Below are 20,245 nucleotides of genomic sequence, written 5' to 3' on the forward strand. Positions count from 1 at the left end.
ATGGATCAAAGTTGGTTGTTTTTTGTTTGTTTGTTTTGCATATAGATATCCAGTTGTTCCAGCATCAACTGATAAAACACTTTCCATTCTCCACTGGATTGCCTTTGCTCTTTTTCAAAAAAAAATCAATTGACCATATATGTACAGGTTTATTTCTGGACTCTAGTTTGTTCCATTAACCTTTTTCTGTCTTTATGCCAATACTCTCTTGATGACTGTAGCTTTATGAGTCCTGAAGTCAGGTAATGTAAGCCCTCCAACTTTACTCTTTTTCAAAATTGCTTTGGGACTTCCCTGGTGGTGCAGTGTTAAGAATCCTCCTGCCGGGCTTCCCTGGTGGCGCAGTGGTTGAGAGTCCGCCTGCCGATGCAGGGGACACGGGTTTGTGCCCCGGTCCGGGAAGATCCCACATGCCGTGGAGCAGATGGGCCCATGAGCCATGGCCGCTGAGCCTGCGCGTCCGGAGCGTGTGCTCCACAACAGGAGAGGCCACAACAGTGAGAGGCCCGCGTACCGCAAAAAAAAAAAAAAAAATCCTCCTGCCAATGCAGGGGACACAGGTTTGATCCCTGATCTGGGAAGATCCCACATGCCGCAGAGCAACTAAGCCTGTGTGCCACAATTACTGAAGCGTGTGGACCCTAGAGCCCGCATGCCACAATTACTGAGACCACGCACCACAACTACTGAAGCCTGTGCGCCACAAGAAAAGCCACCACAATGAGAAGCCCACGCACCACAACAAAGAGTAGCCCCTGCTCGCTGCAACTAGAGAAAGCCCATGCGCAATGAAGACCCAACGCAGCCAAAAAATAAATTAAAAAAAAAACACCTAAAATAAAAACTGCTTTGACTATTCAACTTTTGCATTTCCATATGAATGGTCAAATCAGATTATTGATTTCTATTAAAAAGGCTACAGGGATTTTGATTGAGATGTTGTTAAATTTACAAATGAATTCTGGGAGAACTGATGTTTTAACAATATTGGGATTTCCAATGCATAAACATATCTGTATTTCTTCAACATTTCTCTCAACTGTGTTTTGTAGTCTTTAGTGTACAGGTCTTTTAAGTATTTCATTTTTTGGTGCTATTTTAATAAGTATTTTAATTTCAATTTCTGATTTTTAGTGCTAGTATATAGAAATGTAATTTTTTTTTTTTGGTTTTGTTTTTTTTGCGGTACGCGGGCCTCTCACTGTTGTGGCCTCTCCCGTTGCGGAGCACAGGCTCCGGACGCGCAGGCTCAGCGGCCATGGCTCACGGGCCCAGCCGCTCCGCGGCATGTGGGATCTTCCCGGACCGGGGCACGAACCCGTGTCCCCTGCATCGGCAGGCGGACTCTCAACCACTGTGCCACCAGGGAAGCCCACTTTTCATATTTTGTTGAAAAACTTAGATACATTTTTACACCCACACCTCTCTTTCACATTGTCTATATGTATGAACGTGTAATTTGCAAAACTGGCCATGGGATGGGGCCCAGATATTTGGTCAAATATTATTCTGGGTGTTTCTGTGAGGGTGTTTTTGGATGGGATTAACATTTTAGAAAATTAAAAAAATTTTTTCTTTGGCTGTGCTGCACAGCATTCAGGATCTTTGTTCCCCAACCAGGGATCAAACCCATGCCCCTGCAGTGGAAGTGTGGAATCTTAACCACTGGACTGCCAGGGAAGTCCCGTGGGATTAACATTAAAATTGGTGAAGGGACTTCCCTGGTGGCGCAGTGGTTAAGAATCAGCCTGCCAGTGCAGGGGACACGCGTTCAAGCCCTGGTCCGGGAAGATCCCACATGCCTCAGAGCAATTAAGCCTGTGTGCCACAACTACTGAACCTGTGCTCTAGAGACCACGAGCCACGACTACTGAGCCTGCATGCCACAATTACTGAAGCCCGCGTGCCTAGAGCCCGTGCTCCACAGCAAGAGAAGCCCGTGCACTGCAATAAAGAATAGACCCCTCTCGCCGCAACTAGAGGAAGCCCGCGCGCAGCAACAAAGACCTGACGCAGCCAAAAATAAATAAATAAATAAATTTATGTTTTAAAAAAATCATGCTTTAAAATTGGTGGACTTTGAGTAAGCAGATTGTCCTCCATAATAAGGCCTGAATACAACAAAAAGACCAGCCTCCCCTGGGCAAGAGAGAATTCTCTCACAGTGGCCTTTGGACTTCATCTGAAACATCAGCTCTTCCTGGCTCTACAGCAGATGGCCTTCAGGCTGGAGCTGAAACATCAATGTTCCTGGGTCTCAAGCCTGCCAGTCCACCCTGCAGATTTTGGGTTAGCCAACCTCTGTAATCAAATGAACCAATTCCTTACAACACATCTCTATGTCTATATTACATCCTATTGACTCTGTTTCTCTGGAGAAAAACCTGACTAATACAAAGTGCCTGCCTATCTGTGTTTCTAGCTTGACCATGAACTCCTTATGGGCTGACATTCTATTTTATTGGTTTCTGAACTCTCAGGATCCAACATGTGCCTAGAGAATATTTGTTGACTAGAGTTAAACTGACAGTATTTTAAAACCATTAAGGACTTCCCTGGCAGTCCAGTGGTTAAGACTTTGCCTTCCAATGCAGGGGGTGCGGGTCTGATCCCTGGTTGGGGAGCTAAGATCCCACATGCCTCGTGGCCAAAAAACTAAAACAGAAGCAATATTATAACAAATTCAAAATAGACTTTAAAAATGGTCCAAATCAAAAAAGAATCTTTAAAAAAATAATAAAATAAAACCATGAATATCTTATCTTCCTGGATTATTAAGTGGGACCCCCATCTGCACTGGACACAATCTCAGTAGAGATTTTATAGGAAGTATTGTTGGTTTTTTTAATAAATGATGATAATTTTTAAAAAAACGTTTATTAGGTTGCACCGGGTCTTAGTTGCGGCATGCGGGCTCCTTAGTTGCGTCATGTGAACTCCTAGTTGTAGCATGCGTGTGGGATCTAGTTCCCTGACCTGGGATCGAACCAGGGCCCCCTGTATTGGGAGCGTGGAGTCTTATCCACTGTGCCACCAGGGAGGTCCCCAGGAACTATGGTTTTATATGAAATATATTTTCTGGTTCTTAGGGAGGGGAAAGTCCTTATCTAAGATCCCAGGATTATTTTAACAGTCGTAAGCTTTGTTTTGCATCAATTTGCATATCGTATCTCTTAAAATGTGAGACAACTAGTATGACCTATTTCTCCCTGTCTTAGCCAACTGCTGTGATTTTTAAAGTATGTAAAAATTACAACAAGGTCCTACTGTATAGCACAGGGAACTATTTTCAATATCCTGTAATAAACCATAATGTAAAAGAATATGAAAAATACATGTATACATAATATATATATATATCTGAATCACTTTGCTGTACACCAGAAACTAATACAACATTGTAAATCAACTATACTTCAAAAAAAAAAATTTTTAAGTAAAGTATGTAACAATTACTAATAAAATCAGTTGCCCTTTCTTCTCTCTCCTGTTTGGGTAGAAAGTAGGCCGTTGCTCCTCTAGATTCTTAGTGTTTTGTGAGGCCTGGTCCTTAGAGTGTTGTCTAAGGCACGCTGATGGCTTTTCATTTGGCCTGTTCTGCTACCTGACCTTTATTCTCACTCTTTGAGGTTGTCATCGGTCTGGAGAGCTGCCACCATCAGCAGGTACCATCAGCCTTCTTCTTGGCCGAAATATCAACAAATTGGGCCCAGGAGTCTCAGAGGAACCTCTGTGAAAAAAGGCCCCTAGAGCTAGTGCATCTTTAGGAGGCAGAGATAGGGATAGAATTTCCCAGAAAGGGTGGCTGTCACCCCTTCGTGTAAAAGTGAGATGACGCCAGGGCCATGTCGGCTACACCCCTGAATATACTATGTTCATTTGGCCAGCGAAGCCAGTGGGGTCCTTTGCTTGCTAATCATTCGTCGACTTGCTCAGGCATGCGGATGTCAAGGGGAGACTCACAAGGCCTCCAAGAGAGAAATCTCAGCTTCCAGGACATAGAGCCGTTGCACCTGGGGCCTCTGTCCCGAAGGTGGCGCTGCCGTACTGCGAAACAGCATTTCCCACGGTGATTTTTTTTTTTTTTTTTTTTAACTGATGCGTTTGTTTTTTTTTTTCTTCTAGGATGCCATACCGTTTTCATTAGGAACCTCTGTCTTCCAACTGCCAAGGCTCACTTTGATGACGTCAACAACATGGATATTCTAAATTCTGAGTCCACCAAACGCAGTGTTGGGTGGAAAACTCCTACTCTCGCCTGTGTATCTCATCACCGGTTTCCTTCTTTAAGATAATCACAGTTCTACCAGAGTTCTCCTAAGGGCCCCACACCCAAAGTATTATATCAAAGAACTACAATGCCTTTTATGTTTCTGCCTGTTTTCCCAACAACCTGCCTAATCCTAGATCCAGGAGTCTTATGCATCTCTGATGACAGTGAATTCCAAACTTGGCTGTAAATCTGAATCACCTGACCAGAGGGTTAGTTTAATTTTGATATTTTCTTACTCAATAATTTAAATTTTCTAGTGATTCAAATAAAACAAGAACATATTACTTTATGAAAGAGCAAAATATATATAGAGAGATCACTGTCTTCTCAAACTGTTTTTCAGTATTGTCCTCCCAAGAAACCTTTTTTAGACTTTTCTTTTTCTAATCATTCCCACCTCCATGAAATTTTAATACCACAGAAGTACTGTATATGTTTATGTATATGTTTATGTAGGTCTGTTTCTTTTAAAGAATAAAGGAATATTTTTCCCCCACCAAGAATCAATTTTTTTAAAAAATCATTTTTTGCCCCCTTGGGGATGATATCGCCCCAGTGGAGAACTATAATATGCTATATAATAATATACTAATATACAATAAATGGAGCAAAATTTCCTTTGGATAAGTCTTTACCGTTTGAAGATTCTTCCCAAGAAGTAACTAAAAATAACTTTGGTCTGAATGATTCCAGACACTTTTGTAAATATTATCACATACATACATAAATGTACCCATAAAAACCCAAGAGGGATGGCATCGAACAAGAAAACTATAGACCAATATTATTTATCAATATAGATGCAGAACTTCCAAATGCAGTGTTAACAAATTTAATCTACCAACTTCATTGAAGAGTAACCCACCATAACTAAAAAAGGCACATCCCAGGAATAAATGATTGCTCACATTATTAACACAGCTCAGAAAATGGATAATTTAAAGAGGAAATGATCATCTCTGTAGGTTCCAACAAATAAATTTCATCCAAACCAGAGAAAACTGTCTGCAATTTCAAAATGGAATAAAACCTCTTAGTTTGATTCAAAAGCCTAACAATATTATTATTATTATTTTTTTTTTTTTTTTTGCGGTACGCGGGCCTCTCACTGCTGTGGCCTCTCCCGTTGCGGAGCACAGGCTCTGGACGCGCAGGCCAGGCGGCCATGGCTCGCAGGCCCAGCGTCTATGGCTCACGGGCCCAGCCGCTCCGCGGCACGCGGGATCATCCCGGACCGGGGCACGAACCTACGCCCCCCGCACCGGCAGGCGGACTCCCAACCACTGCGCCACCAGGGAAGCCCAGGAAGCCTGATTTTTAATGGTAAATATTGATAGTATTTGTGGTCAAGACAGGAACAATACAAAGAGGCCCATAATTACCATGACAAGTATTATATCAGAGAAACTTGCCAACACACTAAATCTAGAAATAAGAGGTAAATGTTGGATAGAAAAAGAAAAAAAAATTGTCATATGGTTGTACAGCTTAGACATTCAAGAGATTCAACAAACAAAATAATGGAACTGACAAGCGGATTAAAAACCCGGTCTGATCTAGAACAGAGGAAGAAGCAATCTTAACCAAGTAACCAGTTAAAAATGTAATCAGAATAAAACAAAAAAAAAATCCTTCCCAATAGTGATGAAGCCAATATAACCCTTAGGAATAGATTTAGTATGAAAAAAATACTAGACTGGAATGAAATATATACCTATAAAATATTAATAAAGGAGAGTGAAAACAACATGGTAAATGGAACGTTATATTCCTGAAAGGAAAAATTATTAATTTCAAAGATGTCTGTTCCCCCACCAATTAATCTATAAATTCACTAAAATTCCAATCCACGTACCAATAGTATTTATTAGGAGATTTTCCAAGACAATTTTAAAATCCACACAAAGGAGGAATCCACAAGAATAAATACCACAACTTTGCAAATGGTGAACCCTTACGTAGGAAATGTGGTACCCACTATCAAACACAGAAGTATAAAGTTCCCACTATTAAAACAGTGTGATAGTTGTTCTGTAGAGCAAAGGGGGGTGTGAGGGTTGAAACAGACACTGAGTCCATAAATAGATGGATTGGATTCACGTATAGAGATTTACGATACAACAGAATTGGACATTTCAAATCAGCAGGAAAATAAGACTATTTATTCAGTAAATGGTCTTAGAATATTTTGGATATCCACGGCAGAATTGGTGGAGGGTAATACTTAAGGTGTCTCTGAGTTCAAATAGAAAAATGAGAAAATACAAACCGAAAGACTACATAAAAGTGTTACTACAAACAAAGTGAATACGAAATGGTAGAATATAACAGTAGATTCAACGTAAAGAATCTCCCGCCGCCCCCTTCCCCAAATGAGCCGATGTTGAAATTCAGGATGAAAGTTTGAATGGTGGTTAAGGGTTGCAATGCCCTGACTACTCATTTTTTGACAATAAATATTCTAATTTCCTCTACTCTCTATTCCTCTTCCCTTTGTTCTCCACAGCCTTTTCAACATTCGATATACTATTTATTTTACTCATTCTTTGGTGGTCTGTTTCCATTCACTTGAAAGTAAGATCTGAGAGGTCGGGGGATTTTGTGGGGTTTTTTTTCCTCTGCTATATCCCTCTGAATGGCTTTTCCTTATTTACTTCAACTTCCAAGGCAGCTACTAATTTACCGCTTTTCTTAGTCTCCCATATGACGAACCATTTACAGTCTGGTCAGGGGCAGAATGGGGTTCAATCCCAGTGATCTGGTCCAAAGACGTGCGTCTCATATTCACTACTTCTGAACAGTGATAATAACGACATTCCCATTTTGCAGGTGAGAAGTGTAATAATTTGCTGTTATCACAGAGGTGATAGAGCCCATTCGGGGTTCCCTCGCTGATCTTGCTGCCATAAAACTTAGCACAGAAAGAAAATCACGTTCCCGCAGACAGGCTTAGAGGGCCGCACTCGGAGCGACACGGCGGTCACACGGACACAGACAGCGTCAAATCACAGGTACACACAGGAGCACACCAGGGGCTCCGCCGCACCTCGCTTAGACCCCGTAACTAGGGACACTTCTGGTCTCCAGGCGCGGGAGGGGCGAGTGCGCATTCTGTGGGCCTGCGTACACTCGCACCCAGCCACGCCACGCCCCCCGAAACCCTGGGCCCCGACCCCCGATCATAGTCTTTCTGCTGAAACCCTGGGCCAAGACCCTCGAGCGTAGTCACATACCTGCGCAGGCACCCCCGCTCTGACGCTAAGGTTCCGCCTCCCATTCTCTACAGCCTAAGAACACGCCCCTCTCCGTTAAACCACGCCCCGTTCCACGCCCCTCGAGTCTAACCCCTCCCCTTATTCCGCCCACCTGGGAGATTCGGCGCCTGCGCACTCTGTTCCCGGGCGTCGGCTCTGAAGTCTTTCGGGTGAGTGCGGCTGGCTTCCGGGGGGAGGCCTCTGGGTTGTTTTGGGTGGTCGGGTGTCCAAGCCCGAGGGCGGGGCGGGGCAGGGCAAGCGAGGCAAGCGGCTCGGACCCGGCCGTGAAGCCCTGGCCTGAGCGCCGCTGCGCCGTCTCTCCCGGACCGACTACATTTCCCAGAGGCCCGCGCGGCTGCGCCGAGGCCGCGGCTCGAACCGGGCTCTGGGCTGTGGGGCGGCTGGAGCGGCGTGTGTGTGAGAGACAAGACTGGACTGTGAAAAATACAGAGAGAGTGCGAGCGGGGTGTGTTGGTGTGGGTGTGAGAGAAACGGATGTGCCTGTGTGTAAGAGGTCAGCAGGTGTGGGGCCCCGGGAGAGACTGAGAGGGAGAGATCGTGTTGAGGGCGGGTGTGTGTGTGAGAGAGAGAGAGACCTGACTGTGAGTGTGAGAGACCGAGGGCATGTTGGTGTGTGTGAGGGAAACGGGTGTGCCCGAGTGTGAGAGGTCAGCAAGTGTGAGAGGCTGAGAGGGAGAGATCGTGGGGGCGGGTGTGTGTGTGAGAGAGACCGAAAGCATGTTGGTGTGAGCGTGTGAGGTTGTATGACAGTCCGTGTGTGTCCGAGTGTGAGGGAGACCCCAGTGTGTATTGTGTGTGTGTGAGAGAGGTAGCAATTGCAGTGTTTGTGTATCTATGTGAGAAATCCGTGTGTCTCTGAAACAGAGACCATTAAGGATGTGTGTGAGAGAGAGAGAGAGAGAGGAAAACTAGTGATGTGTGTGACACCAAAGTGAGTAGGAGAGAGACTGTGAACCATGGATTGTCACCACAAGGCTTGCAAATATAGCTTCTGTGAGGTTGCGGAGAGTGTGGGTGTGAGTGAGACAGAGCCGAGGGGCAGTGAGCCATGGGTGTGTGTGAGAGAATAAGATCGGGAGTATATGTGTGATGTTTGTGTATCACCATGTGTGTTTGTACCCATGGCCTCTCTGAGACTGTGATATATGTGACTGCATATGATGTGCCTTCCGTTGGGTGCTTGCGATTGTGTCCTTTGTGTAATCAGGAGGTATGTGAGGTCTTGTGTCAGTGTCTGTGTGTTACCCTGTATGGTTGTAACTGGCCCTGTGTGACTGTGGTGTGTGTGGGGAGACTACTTGGAAGGTTGATAGCTTTGGCTTCTTTGTGTGTGTTGCTTTATGGAATTGTGTGTTGCCAGGATAAGGATCCTGGAGTAGAATTCCCTGCTCCCAGTCCAAGAGTTCCAGTGAGAAGCAAGAGGTGGGGTGACTGGAGCTCCTGACTGAAGCAGGAGACACCCTCAGTTCTGGGTGACAAAAAGGAGGGGAAACCGAGGGGTTGAAGACAGAGATGAGAGTGAAGGTGGCAGAATTGGGTGCTAAAGGATCCACTGTCCCAGGGTGAGAGGAAAGCAAAGCCCCTGGGGGTTTGGCAGGAGAAGGTGGATAACCCTGGCCTCTGGTGGCATTTAGGAGTCAGATTTTCAAACTGAAGACTGTATCAAAGCATGAAGCAGGGACGCAGGAAGGGAAAGAGTCCACCTTTACCTACAAAATATAAAATAGAGGAAACAGCTATTTCATGGGATCATTTTAAAAATAAGGTGAGAGAAGATAATCTATGCAGAGTACCTAGCACATCTCATTATTTTTATTCATAATAAGACCAAAGAATGGGAAAGCAACTTTTAGAAAAAAGATTAAATTTAGGACCTTGAGCATAAGAGAAACAGAGTTATAAGTTATACATCTCAACTGCCATCGGTTGCCCATAATCTCCCAGTTATGTGGGCAGTGGAAGCAAAGAAGGCTGGGAGGAAGAAAGAGAAGATAGAGTTTTTAGGCTGGTGATTCTGGGAGTGCAAAGGCCTCATCTTTTCACTCTCCTTTTTCTCCCTTCAGCCTTACCCTTCCAGGACAGTGCTGTTCCCCAAGAGAAAAGCCAGGAAAAGGAGGCAAAAATGACAGTTGAACTAGTGAAAGCCATACCTCAGGTTAGTTATTTCATTTCTCCTTCTTGAAAAGCAGTCTTACTGTTTAGGACTTTGTAAAGCTGCTTTCCTTTTGAAAATTCCCTGATTAACAGTCTTATCTAAGGGCCTGGTTCCCACTTCTCCCAGAGAGCACTGTCCTTAACTCAGACTGCCTAATGGGTAAATAAAACTGAGTGTGATGAGGCATAGAGCCCCCTCTTCTTCCCACTTTATTTATTTATTTATTTTATTTATTTATTTTTGGCTGCATTGGGTCTTCGTTGCTGTGTGCAGGCTTTCTCTAGTTGCGGCGAGCAGGGGCTACTCTTTGTTGCAGTGCATGGGCTTCTCATTGCGGTGGCTTCTCTTTGTTGCGGAGCACGGGCTCTAGGCGTGTGGGCTCAGTAGTTGTGGCTCACGGGCTCTAGAGCGCAGGCTCAGTAGTTGTGGTGCATGGGCTTAGTTGCTTCACGGCGTGTGGGATCTTCCCAGATCAGAGCTTGAACCCTTGTCCCCTGCATTGGCAGGCAGACTCTTAACCACTGCACCACCAGGGAAGTCCCTCTGTGAGTTTTTATTTTCTGATTTTTTTCCTCTTAATTTTGTCTTATGTGCCTCATTATTTTGAGTTAAGTGCTGGACTTTGTATATTTAAAAATCTTAGAGAAAATTTAAAGCTTTGATGTCTTCCTTTTGATAGGGTTTACTTTTTTTTTGGCTGCGCTGTGTGGCTTGCAGGATCTCAGTTCCTCGACCAGCGATTGAACCCAGGCCATGCAGTGAAAGCCTGGAATCCTAACCATTAGGCAAGCAGGGAACTCCCTATAGGATTTACTTTTTAAAATAGATTTTTAAAAATAAACTGTTTTTAATAATAGAAAATTTGCTGATAGCAGGGAGGATCCTTATGCATCACACTCAGCTTCCCCTGTTTCTAACATCTTACATTAGTATGGGACATTTGTTAAAATTAATGAACCAATATTGATACATTATTATTAAGTAAAGTCCATTCTTTGTTCAGATTTCCTTAGTTTTTACTTAATATCGTTTTTCTGTTCCAGGATCCTATCCAGGATACCACATTACATTTAGTAGTTCTATCTTCTAGGTAGTTTTGTCTCCTTGTCTGTGACAGTTTCTCATACCTTCCTTCTTTTTGATGACCTTGTCAGTTTTGAGAGGTTCTCTGGTATTTTTCAGAACATCTCTCAAACCTGATGTTTTTTTCCTGGTTAGACTGGAGTAATGTGTTTTTAGAAGGAAGATCACAGAGTTCCATTTTCATCATATATCAAGGGTTCATACTATCAACCTGAGTTATTGCTATACCTTGATTACCTGGTTGAGGTAGTATTTGTCAGGTTTCTGCACTGTAAGGTTACTCTTTTTTGTTCCACTTTTCCATACTGTACTCCCCTCTTCTCTAGCAACTACCAGTTTGCTCTCTATATCTATACAAAGTCTGTTTCTGTTTTGTTTTTTAGATTCCACATATAAGTGAGATCATACAGTATTTGTCTTTCTTTAACTTATTTCACTTAGCATAATACCCTCTAGTTCCATCCATGTTGCTGCAAATGACAACACAGCATTACAAAGATTTTTATTTTCAGTGGAAATAAATGTGAAGATGAAAATGCCCATAATACTTAAAAAAAATTGTCACAAGCCTCACAGATATAGAGAACAAACTAGTGGCTACTGGGGGGAGGGGCAAGATAGGGGTATGGAATTAAGAGATACAAACTATTATGTGTAAAATAAATAAGCCACAAGGATATACTGTACAACAAAGGGAAATATAGCCACTATTTTATAATAACTACAAATGGATTATAACCTTTAAAAATTGTGAATCACTATGTTGTACACCTGAAACTTATTGTAAATCAACTATACCTCAGTTTAAAAAAAACAGAAAAAAATTTATCTCAACCTGATGGTGATGGTAACTGGACATTAAGTCTTTATGAAACTAAAAATTATAATTATTTCATTTTGATATTGTCTAAGTATATATTGGTTTGTTATACTCAAATTCAGCACACAAGTTGATGTGCTGTAGTCTTTTTTTTTTTTTTTTTTGTGGTACATGGGCCTCTCACTGTTGTGGCCTCTCCCGTTGCGGAGCACAGGCTCCGGACGTGCAGGCTCAGCGGCCATGGCTCACGGGCCCAGCCGCTCCGCGGCATGTGGGATCTTCCCGGACTGGGGCACGAACCCGTGTCCCCTGCATCGGCAGGCGGACTCTCAACCACTGGCGCCACCAGGAAAGCCCGTGTTGTAGTCTTATGCTGGGTGATTTCTCATATTGCTATCCAGGTCACTGTGGTATGGCCTGGCATGCTAATTAATTCTTAATGGTACAGCACAAAAAAATTGCATTCTAGATATATATTTTTATTATGTAAGAAAAAAACCACAGCCATGTCAGTTCAATGCCTCTTTCCCCTGAAACACTAGGATCCCATAGAGTAAAATTTACAAAATATCAACTTAGATATTCTTTTTTTGCTGTTTTGGAAGGTTCAACCACAGGTATACGTCCTTACTTGAAGCCCTTGTTTACTGCCCTGTGGCCACCCATCCATATTTCCCCATGCTGAGTAATGGATTAGCACCATCATATACAATGCAGTTTAGCATTTTAGGTTAGCATTTTAGTTCAATAAGTACTATTTTAGGTTAGCGTTTAATATTATATGTTTAAGTTGTTTTTTTTTTTTCTCTAAGGGCTATTTCTCACATAAAGTAGGGACAGCTTAACACTTCAACTCGAAGTCACATGTGGACATGAGCATTGGTTGGTCAAGAATGTCTTTGTGTCATTTCAGGACTTGGTGACATTCAAGGATGTAGCAATAGACTTTTCCCAGGAGGAATGGGAATGGCTGAACCCTGCTCAGAGGAGTTTATACAGGAGTATGATGTTGGAGAACTATCAGAGCCTGGTATCAGTGGGTGAGGATTTTTTCCCCTCTCATATTTCAGAATTACCCTTAGGGACTCTTTAGGTTTTGGTTTTTGTTTAATTATTAAAACTTTTTTTTTTTTTTTTTTTTACTGTGTGTAGGTCAGAATCGAATCTGGGAAATAAAGAGGGTATTCAGGAACTGATGAAAATTTCAGATTTAATAAGTGAATTTGGTGTGTATCAGATATTTCATGAGTGTGCCCTTTAGTCAGTTGGGAACAGGATGTGATGTGACTCTCACTGGTCTCCTGTGCTGCCTTGTTTCCTCTGTCCTATGGTATTGTTACCACCATAACAAAGTTCACAAAGAGTATAGCTGGATTGTTAAAAATTCAGAATATTGCTTTAAAATCTGTATATTTTTATTAACTTGCAATAAATGAACTAGCGAGGCACAAACTATGAAAATTGCTTCAGATGTTCTTAGGGAAACTAAAATGGACCCTTCTCAACCCTGGGGCCCACCATTGGCTGGATTAGCTCTCTGTTGTCTAGAGGCCCCCCCCCCTTTTTTTTCCTCATTTTCCCCTAGGAGGGTGTTTTATCTTTATTTTTTATTACATTACTATTTTTTTGGCTGTGCTGCATGGCATGAGGGATTCTAGTTCCCCAACCAGGGATTGAACCCACAACCCCTGCATTGGGAGGGCAGAGTCTTAACCACAGGACCACCAGCAAAATTCCAGAGGCCCCCCTTTTTTTTTTTACATTTATTTATTTATTTATTGTTTATCTTTGGCGGCATTGGATCTTTGTTGATGTACTTGGGCTTTCTCTAGCTGCAGCAAGCGAGGGCTACTCTTCATTGCAGTGCCCGGTCTTCTCACTGCGGCAGTTTCTTTTGTTGCAGAGCACGGGCTCTAGGTGCGTGGGCTTCAGCCTAGAGGCCGCTTTTAACCTGCTTGTGGTTCACTGAACTTCTTGAAACTAAATATGTCTTTCACCAAATTTGAGAAATTTTTGGCCATTATTTCTTCAACTAATTTTTTCTATTGATTTATTAGATAATTTCTATTGTTGTGTCTTCAAGTTCACTGATTCCTTCCATGTCTTCTTCAATGTCTTGTTAAGCCCATCTAGAGAATTTTTGTATTTCAGATACTGTATTTTTCAATTCTAGACTTTTTACTGGTTCTTTTTTATAATTTCTATTTCGCTGCTGAGAAATTACAAGCATATTTTCCTTTACATTCTTGAATATAGATATTTTAACTGTTTTAAAAGCCTAGTCTACTGATTCTGTGTTATCAGTCCTGTGTTATCACAGGTTAGGTCTCCATTAATTGTTTTTCTGAGTCTGATTCATTTTTTCTTCCTTTTATGTAGTAATTTTGGTTTTCATCCTGGACACTGTAAATAATGCATTGTGGAAACTCTGGATTCTGTTATATTCTTCTGAAGAATATTGATTTTTTTTTTTTTAATCAGGCAGTTGACCTGACTCAAACTCCAAACTGTCTCTAGGGGCCCCCTCTTTTTTTTTTTTAAGATTTATTATTTGTTTATTTATTTTATTTATTTTTGGCTGCATCAGGTCTTAGTTGTGGCATGTGGGATCTTCTTTTGAGGCGTGTGGGCTCTTCATTGCGGCGCATGGGCTTCACTCTAGTTGTGGCTTGTGTGTTTTCTCTCTCTAGTTGTGGCATGCAGGCTCCAGGGTGTGTGGGCCCTGTAGTTGTGGCACATGGGTTCCAGAGCGCATGGGTATGCAGCCTCTCTAGTTGAGGTGCACAAGCTCAGTAGTTGTGGCGAGTGGGCTTAGTTGCCCTGCAGCATGTGGGATCTTAGTTCCCTGACCAGGAGTCGAACACCCTGTCCTCTAGGGGTCCTTTGTATTACCTCACTTACTGCTGTCTGATGATCCTCTGAAAATGCTGGGCTGAATTTCTGCCCTGGCCCTTTAGAAAATGGTTTAACTTTTATAGAATTGACTGTTGGCAGTCCCACTAAACTATGCCAAAAGCTTTATATAGTCTGTCACCCCTTGATCTATTCATTCCTGTAATGTCATTCCATCAGAATTAAGGAACCAGCTGAAATGCCCAAAACATGGCCAATTTTCATATCGATTTTTGTATGCAGGACTTTGTATCTCTAAGCCATATGTCATCTCCTTATTGGAGCAAGGGAAAGAGCCTTGGGAGATGAAGAGTGAGATGAGAAGAACCCCATTCCCAGGTGAGTGTGGAAGAACCAGATAAGGGAATTCTTTCTAGGTAATGGCTCAGCCATTTTTCAAGGTGATACTTCCTGCTTTCTTATGCTCTTAGAAACATCTCAAGCCTTGAGTCATGCCTTGACTCAAGCCTGGGAAAAAACTGAAACTTGACTACTTAGCATGGGCTCCCCAAATATCTTCTCTTCTACTTGACTCTCTTCTCTCTAATAACTCATTTTGCAAAAATCTTTATCCAGCTCCTTCCCATCCTCTTTTCTTGTGCCATACAGACTTATATAAGCTTCTCTCCTTACATCTTTGCTTAACTCTAAAATTAGATGCTACCTAAAATCATAACATACCCTGCTGCAAATAGGAAAAATCCAAACCCTATCAGCCCCTATGTAACCAGCTCCTTCCTACTTCTCCAACCCTATCTTCTATCACTTTTTAGTTTTTTCACTATACTTTAGCCCAGAGTTTTCTAAACTATGCAAGGTATACAGGTATGTTCCAAGTTTGTTACAGGTATGCCAATATCCTGAGTCTCTAAGCCTTGGAAGACCACATGGGGCTAGCAGCAGTCTGAGTTCCAAGTCTGGTTGCCTCTGGATCATAAGCAGTGCCATGTGTCTTACAAATGTCATTATCAATGAGTGCCTGACATACAGTTGAAAAGCACTGCTCTAGCCCACTGGTCACCTTTTCTGAACTCACCAAGTTCTTTACTGACTCAGGCTTTTGAATTCCCTATTTTCTCTGCCTAGAAGACTCCTCTGTCAGCTCTCTGTCCATGCTTGGCTATCAGGCCAGAGCTCAAAAATCATCTCACTGGAGGCCGTCCCTAACCACATTGTATAGTGAACTTTTCCCTTTTCCAACCCAATTACTCTCTACTAAGCCACTGTTTATTTTCTTTGTAACACTTAGGAGAGCCTATAATTAACTTTTTTCTGGTGTACATGCTTATTTTATGCCTCCCCCAATGAACCAAAAATTCACAAACACAAGGGAATATTGGGATCACACGTGATAATTATGCCTTTATGAAATTCTCCTTTCACTTCTATAACAGTATTTGATCTTTACATTTGGAGATGATTTGGACCCTAGACTTCTAGGATCCTCCAAATACCCAAATATTAGGAGGGAAATAAGCTGTGCTTAGACACACTTTATACTTTGGTTATGTAGGAAGCTACCATCTGCCTTAAATAGGAAAAGAGAAAGAGGAACTTTCCTGATAAGAGGTAATAGTTGGCCATGTGAAGAATAGATAGAGGATGAGGGAAAGGGGATAAAGAAGCCTGTAAATCTGCTGGGACATTGAGTCACAGTATAGATGTAAGTATAATTCAGTGACTAAGATATCTCAGCATCTGTGTTGAGAAAAGCCCAAAAGATAAGGGACAACCATGACTCTTCATGGGAGGCTGGAGATGAAGGCAGCCTTCACAGACAAGAAAGAATTTGAAAAAAAAAAAAAAAAAGAAAGAATTTGAGGGAGGAGTAGATGATGCCATCAGGTTTCTGTTTTTCTCTTTCTAGTATTTCTCCCCTCAGCCCATCTATGTAAGAAAAACTGTAGGTGATTGGTTCACTGAACTCTTATGGCCTCAGTTCTAGAATTCTTGAAGCTTGGGTGTTTCTGATACCACAGATGACCTGGGGTAGGAAGCTTGTTAACACCTCAGAGTCTTTCTTAACTTCTCTGGTAGATTTGATCCCTCCCATCTCTGAACTTTTATACCAATTTTACTTTTTTACCACATGGGTTCGCATTTGATATTCCATATTTTCTTCTTCTCAGATTACTTCCTTTGTTGGCCTTGTCTTCCTAATCACTTTCTGTACTTCTCAAGAACAACTGTCTAATTACTCTAGTGTTCCTAATGCTTGACATGTAATAGAAAACTATTTAGGGAGCATTGGATTAGTCCATAATTTGCTATGGACAAGATGGGAAAGGAAAGCACTTTCTCCTTTGCCCTTTCTTGATATCACCTCTCCCCTAAATTTTTCTCTTAGTGTCACCTCTTCAATACAAATTTCTTCTTTATAGATTTATCGAGAATTTCTTATATATGCCTGAGTTTCTGTGATGCATGTTAAGTGACTTAGTAGTAGTGTGTAAGGCTCATCTAGTCCTTCCCCAAAGCTTATATTCTAGCTCACAAGGCAAGACAGGTACTTATGTGGCAGGAAATAAGAACGTGATTAATAATAGTGATATCAACCCACATATCACTGTAAGACTTGTTTCTACAAAAAGACACATGGCAAAACCCTATTAAGATGTGACACTTTTCCTACTTTCCACTTTTCCTGGTGAAAGTGAGAAGGTGAATGGAAAAATCCCTTAATATGCAGCCTGAAGTTCAGGGATCTATGAGAAGTGAAGAGAGTTTACTGTATTAAGACACATGGAAATGGTTCATAGGGACACTATTTTCTGATTATGAAGAGATGACTCTAAGATTTTACCTAAATCCCAAGAGAAGTCACAAAGCACAAAGTATTTGTGATTTCTGGGAATCTACAGAGATTTTTGAGTGGCAGTAGTTATGTGATGATATTGGTTTTTAAACAAAGTTAGCCTAGCTATATATGCAAGTCTCCCAGAAGTGGGAAAGAATAGAGGAAGTTTCATTTATAGTCTGTTATGTTAATATAGGCATAACATATTATTACCATTGCATTACTACTTCAGGACTTTGTTATCCTACATTTAATATTCTAAATCACCTTTTCCATGTTCCTCTATGAGGTCTCATTCTCTAGGGTCTGCTTGCATATTTGTTCAGTTGACATGCCTGTGTATCATACATTTTGTGGGATTCATTATTTTCAATTCACCTTTTCCGTGTTAAATGTTTCCTTTGTTATAGCCCATGATAAAGGAAACATTTGCTTTTTTGAATCTTTCAGATTGGGAATCTGTATATGAGACACAAGAATTACCTCTGAAGCAATTTGTGTGTGATGATGTATTAATGGAGAGAATTATAAGCTATGGACTTGAGTGTCCCACTTTTGGAGAAGATTGGAAATGTGAAGATCTTTTTGAGAGGCAGTGGTTAAGCCAAGAGACATTTATCAGGCAAGAAACAATCACTCATAAAGAAACCCTTACAGTGGAAATAGACCACAAATATAACAAATCTGGGAAATTTGTCTCACTGGACAATATAGAAGAGAATATTTATAATCACAAGTCAGATAAAAAAAGCTTTTCTAAAAATTCCATGGTAATAAAACACAAGAAAGTCTATGTAGGAAAGAAACTTTTTAAATGTAATGAATGTGAGAAGACCTTCACCCAGAGCTCATCCCTTACTGTTCATCAGAGAATTCATACTGGAGAGAAACCGTATGAGTGTAAGGAATGTGGGAAAGCCTTCAACCAGAGTCAACACCTTGCCCAGCACCACAGAATACATACTGGAGAGAAACTGTTTGAATGTAAGGAATGTAGGAAAGCCTTCAGCCAAAATGTTCACCTTATTCAACATCAAAGAATTCATACTGGAGAAAAACCATATAAATGTAAGGAGTGTAGAAAAGCCTTCAGCCAGCCTGCACACCTTGCCCAGCATCAGAGAATTCATACTGGAGAGAAGCCCTATAAATGTAAGGAATGTGGAAAGGCCTTCAGTGATGGCTCATCCTTTGCACGACATCAGAGATGTCACACTGGCAAAAGACCCTATGTATGTATTGAATGTGGAAAAGCCTTTAGGCAGAACACATCCCTTATCCGTCACTGGAGGTATTATCACACTGGGGAGAAACCCTTTGACTGCATCGACTGTGGGAAAGCCTTCAGTGATCACATAGGACTTATTCAGCATAGGAGAATTCATACTGGAGAGAAACCCTACACATGTAATATGTGTGGAAAAACCTTCAGCTATGGCTCATCCCTGACTGTCCATCAGAGAATTCACACAGGAGAGAAACCATATGAATGTGATATCTGTGGGAAAGCCTTTAGCCATCATGCCTCACTCACTCAGCACCAAAGAGTGCATTCTGGAGAGAAGCCTTACGAATGCAGGGAATGTGGGAAAGCCTTTAGGCAGAGCATACACCTTGCTAGTCACCTGAGGATTCATACTGGCGAAAAACCCTATAAATGTAAAGAATGTGGGAAAGCTTTTAGCATCAGTTCACAGCTGGCTACTCATCAGAGAATTCATACTGGAGAGAAACCTTATGAATGTAAGGAATGTGGCAAAGCTTTCAAACAGAGAGCACACCTTGCACAGCATCATAAAATTCATACCGGAGAGAAACCTTATGAATGTACTGAATGTGGAAAAGCCTTCAGCCAGACTACCCGCCTTATTCAACATCAGAGAGTTCACACAGGAGAGAAACCCTATAAATGTACTGAATGTGGGAAGGCCTTTAGTGATAGCTCATCCCGCTCTCAGCATCGGAGACTTCACACTGGCCAAAGGCCCTACGAATGTGTTAAGTGTGAGAAGGCATACAGAACAAAATCGTTGCTCATTTGTCATCAAAGATGTCATACGGGGGAGAAACCTTATGAATGTAGCATGTGCGGTAAAGCCTTTAGCCATCGGCAATCCCTTACCGTTCATCAGAGAATTCACTCTGGAGAAAAACCATATCAGTGTAAGGAATGTAGGAAAACCTTCAGCCAGATTGGACACCTTAATCTACATAGAAGAATCCACACTGGAGAGAGATCTTATGAATGTAGGGAATGCAGAAAGGTCTTCAGACAAAGTGCGCACCTTGCTCATCATCAGAAAATTCATGCTGTAGAGTCATCTCGGGCCCCCAGCTCTTCCTCACCTTCTGTGTCACCAAGTCCTGTTGATATGTCTGCTGAATATTTTTGGAATTCATCCACATCTTTCTATTCTCGTTGTCCTAGTCCAAAACACTGTCATTTCACCTGGACTATTCCAATTGTCTAATAACTGGTCTCCTTGCATCCTCTTTTGTCCCCTTCAAGTTCATTTTTCACACTACTGCCACAGTGGTATTTTCAAAATGTAAATGTAATTTTATGACTCCCTTAAAACCCTTGCTATGAAATTTTGAACTACTTGATGCATACAAAGTACTCAGCACAGTGCCTGACCCAGACTAAGTGCTCCATAATGTTAGCTCAGTATCCTTCAGAGTCTGCTTGAGAGTTATTTTTAAACAGTGAACTCTGGAAGGCAGTATATTTACTTGGAGATCATAACAATTTTGGAACTGAAACAATGTATATGATGAGGGTTAGCATGAGTAGTATGTTTAAAGCTTGAGATCACCACAAAATAAAGCTGTGTTCCTTTGTTGATGAGGAAATTCAGTGTGACCTGATACATAGAATATGTTTTAGGAAATGTCTAGAACTCTGGATAAGACTGGAACAAAAGAACTAGAATTTACTGGGAAGAATGTA

At 41.7% G+C, this 20,245-nt stretch overlaps 1 protein-coding gene across 1 annotated transcript; it reads left to right on the forward strand.

The window, feature by feature from the left end:
- Positions 1 to 7,535: 7,535 nt before the first annotated feature.
- On the forward strand, positions 7,536 to 18,979 carry LOC114884036 (zinc finger protein 781-like). The gene is made up of 5 exons (XM_029202511.1): positions 7,536 to 9,110; positions 9,612 to 9,703; positions 12,520 to 12,646; positions 14,742 to 14,837; positions 18,167 to 18,979. Exons 2-5 carry the CDS (start codon positions 9,671 to 9,673, stop codon positions 18,652 to 18,654), a joined length of 744 nt encoding a protein of 247 aa, XP_029058344.1. The 5' UTR covers positions 7,536 to 9,110; positions 9,612 to 9,670; the 3' UTR covers positions 18,655 to 18,979.
- The last annotated feature ends 1,266 nt before the right edge of the window (positions 18,980 to 20,245 follow it).

The sequence above is a fragment of the Monodon monoceros genome, unplaced genomic scaffold, assembly GCF_005190385.1.
Source record: "Monodon monoceros isolate NGI ecotype Baffin Bay Population unplaced genomic scaffold, NGI_Narwhal_1 Super_Scaffold_10, whole genome shotgun sequence".
In the NCBI taxonomy this organism is placed as follows: domain Eukaryota; kingdom Metazoa; phylum Chordata; class Mammalia; order Artiodactyla; family Monodontidae; genus Monodon; species Monodon monoceros.

Coding starts and splice junctions, on each gene's coding strand:
- LOC114884036 (XM_029202511.1), top strand. CDS start 9,671: ATGACAGTTGAACTAGTGAAAGCCATACCTCAG. Junction 9,704..12,519: donor TAGTGAAAGCCATACCTCAG/GTTAGTTATTTC, acceptor GTGTCATTTCAG/GACTTGGTGACATTCAAGGA. Junction 14,838..18,166: donor GAGAAGAACCCCATTCCCAG/GTGAGTGTGGAA, acceptor TGTTCATCAGAG/AATTCATACTGGAGAGAAAC.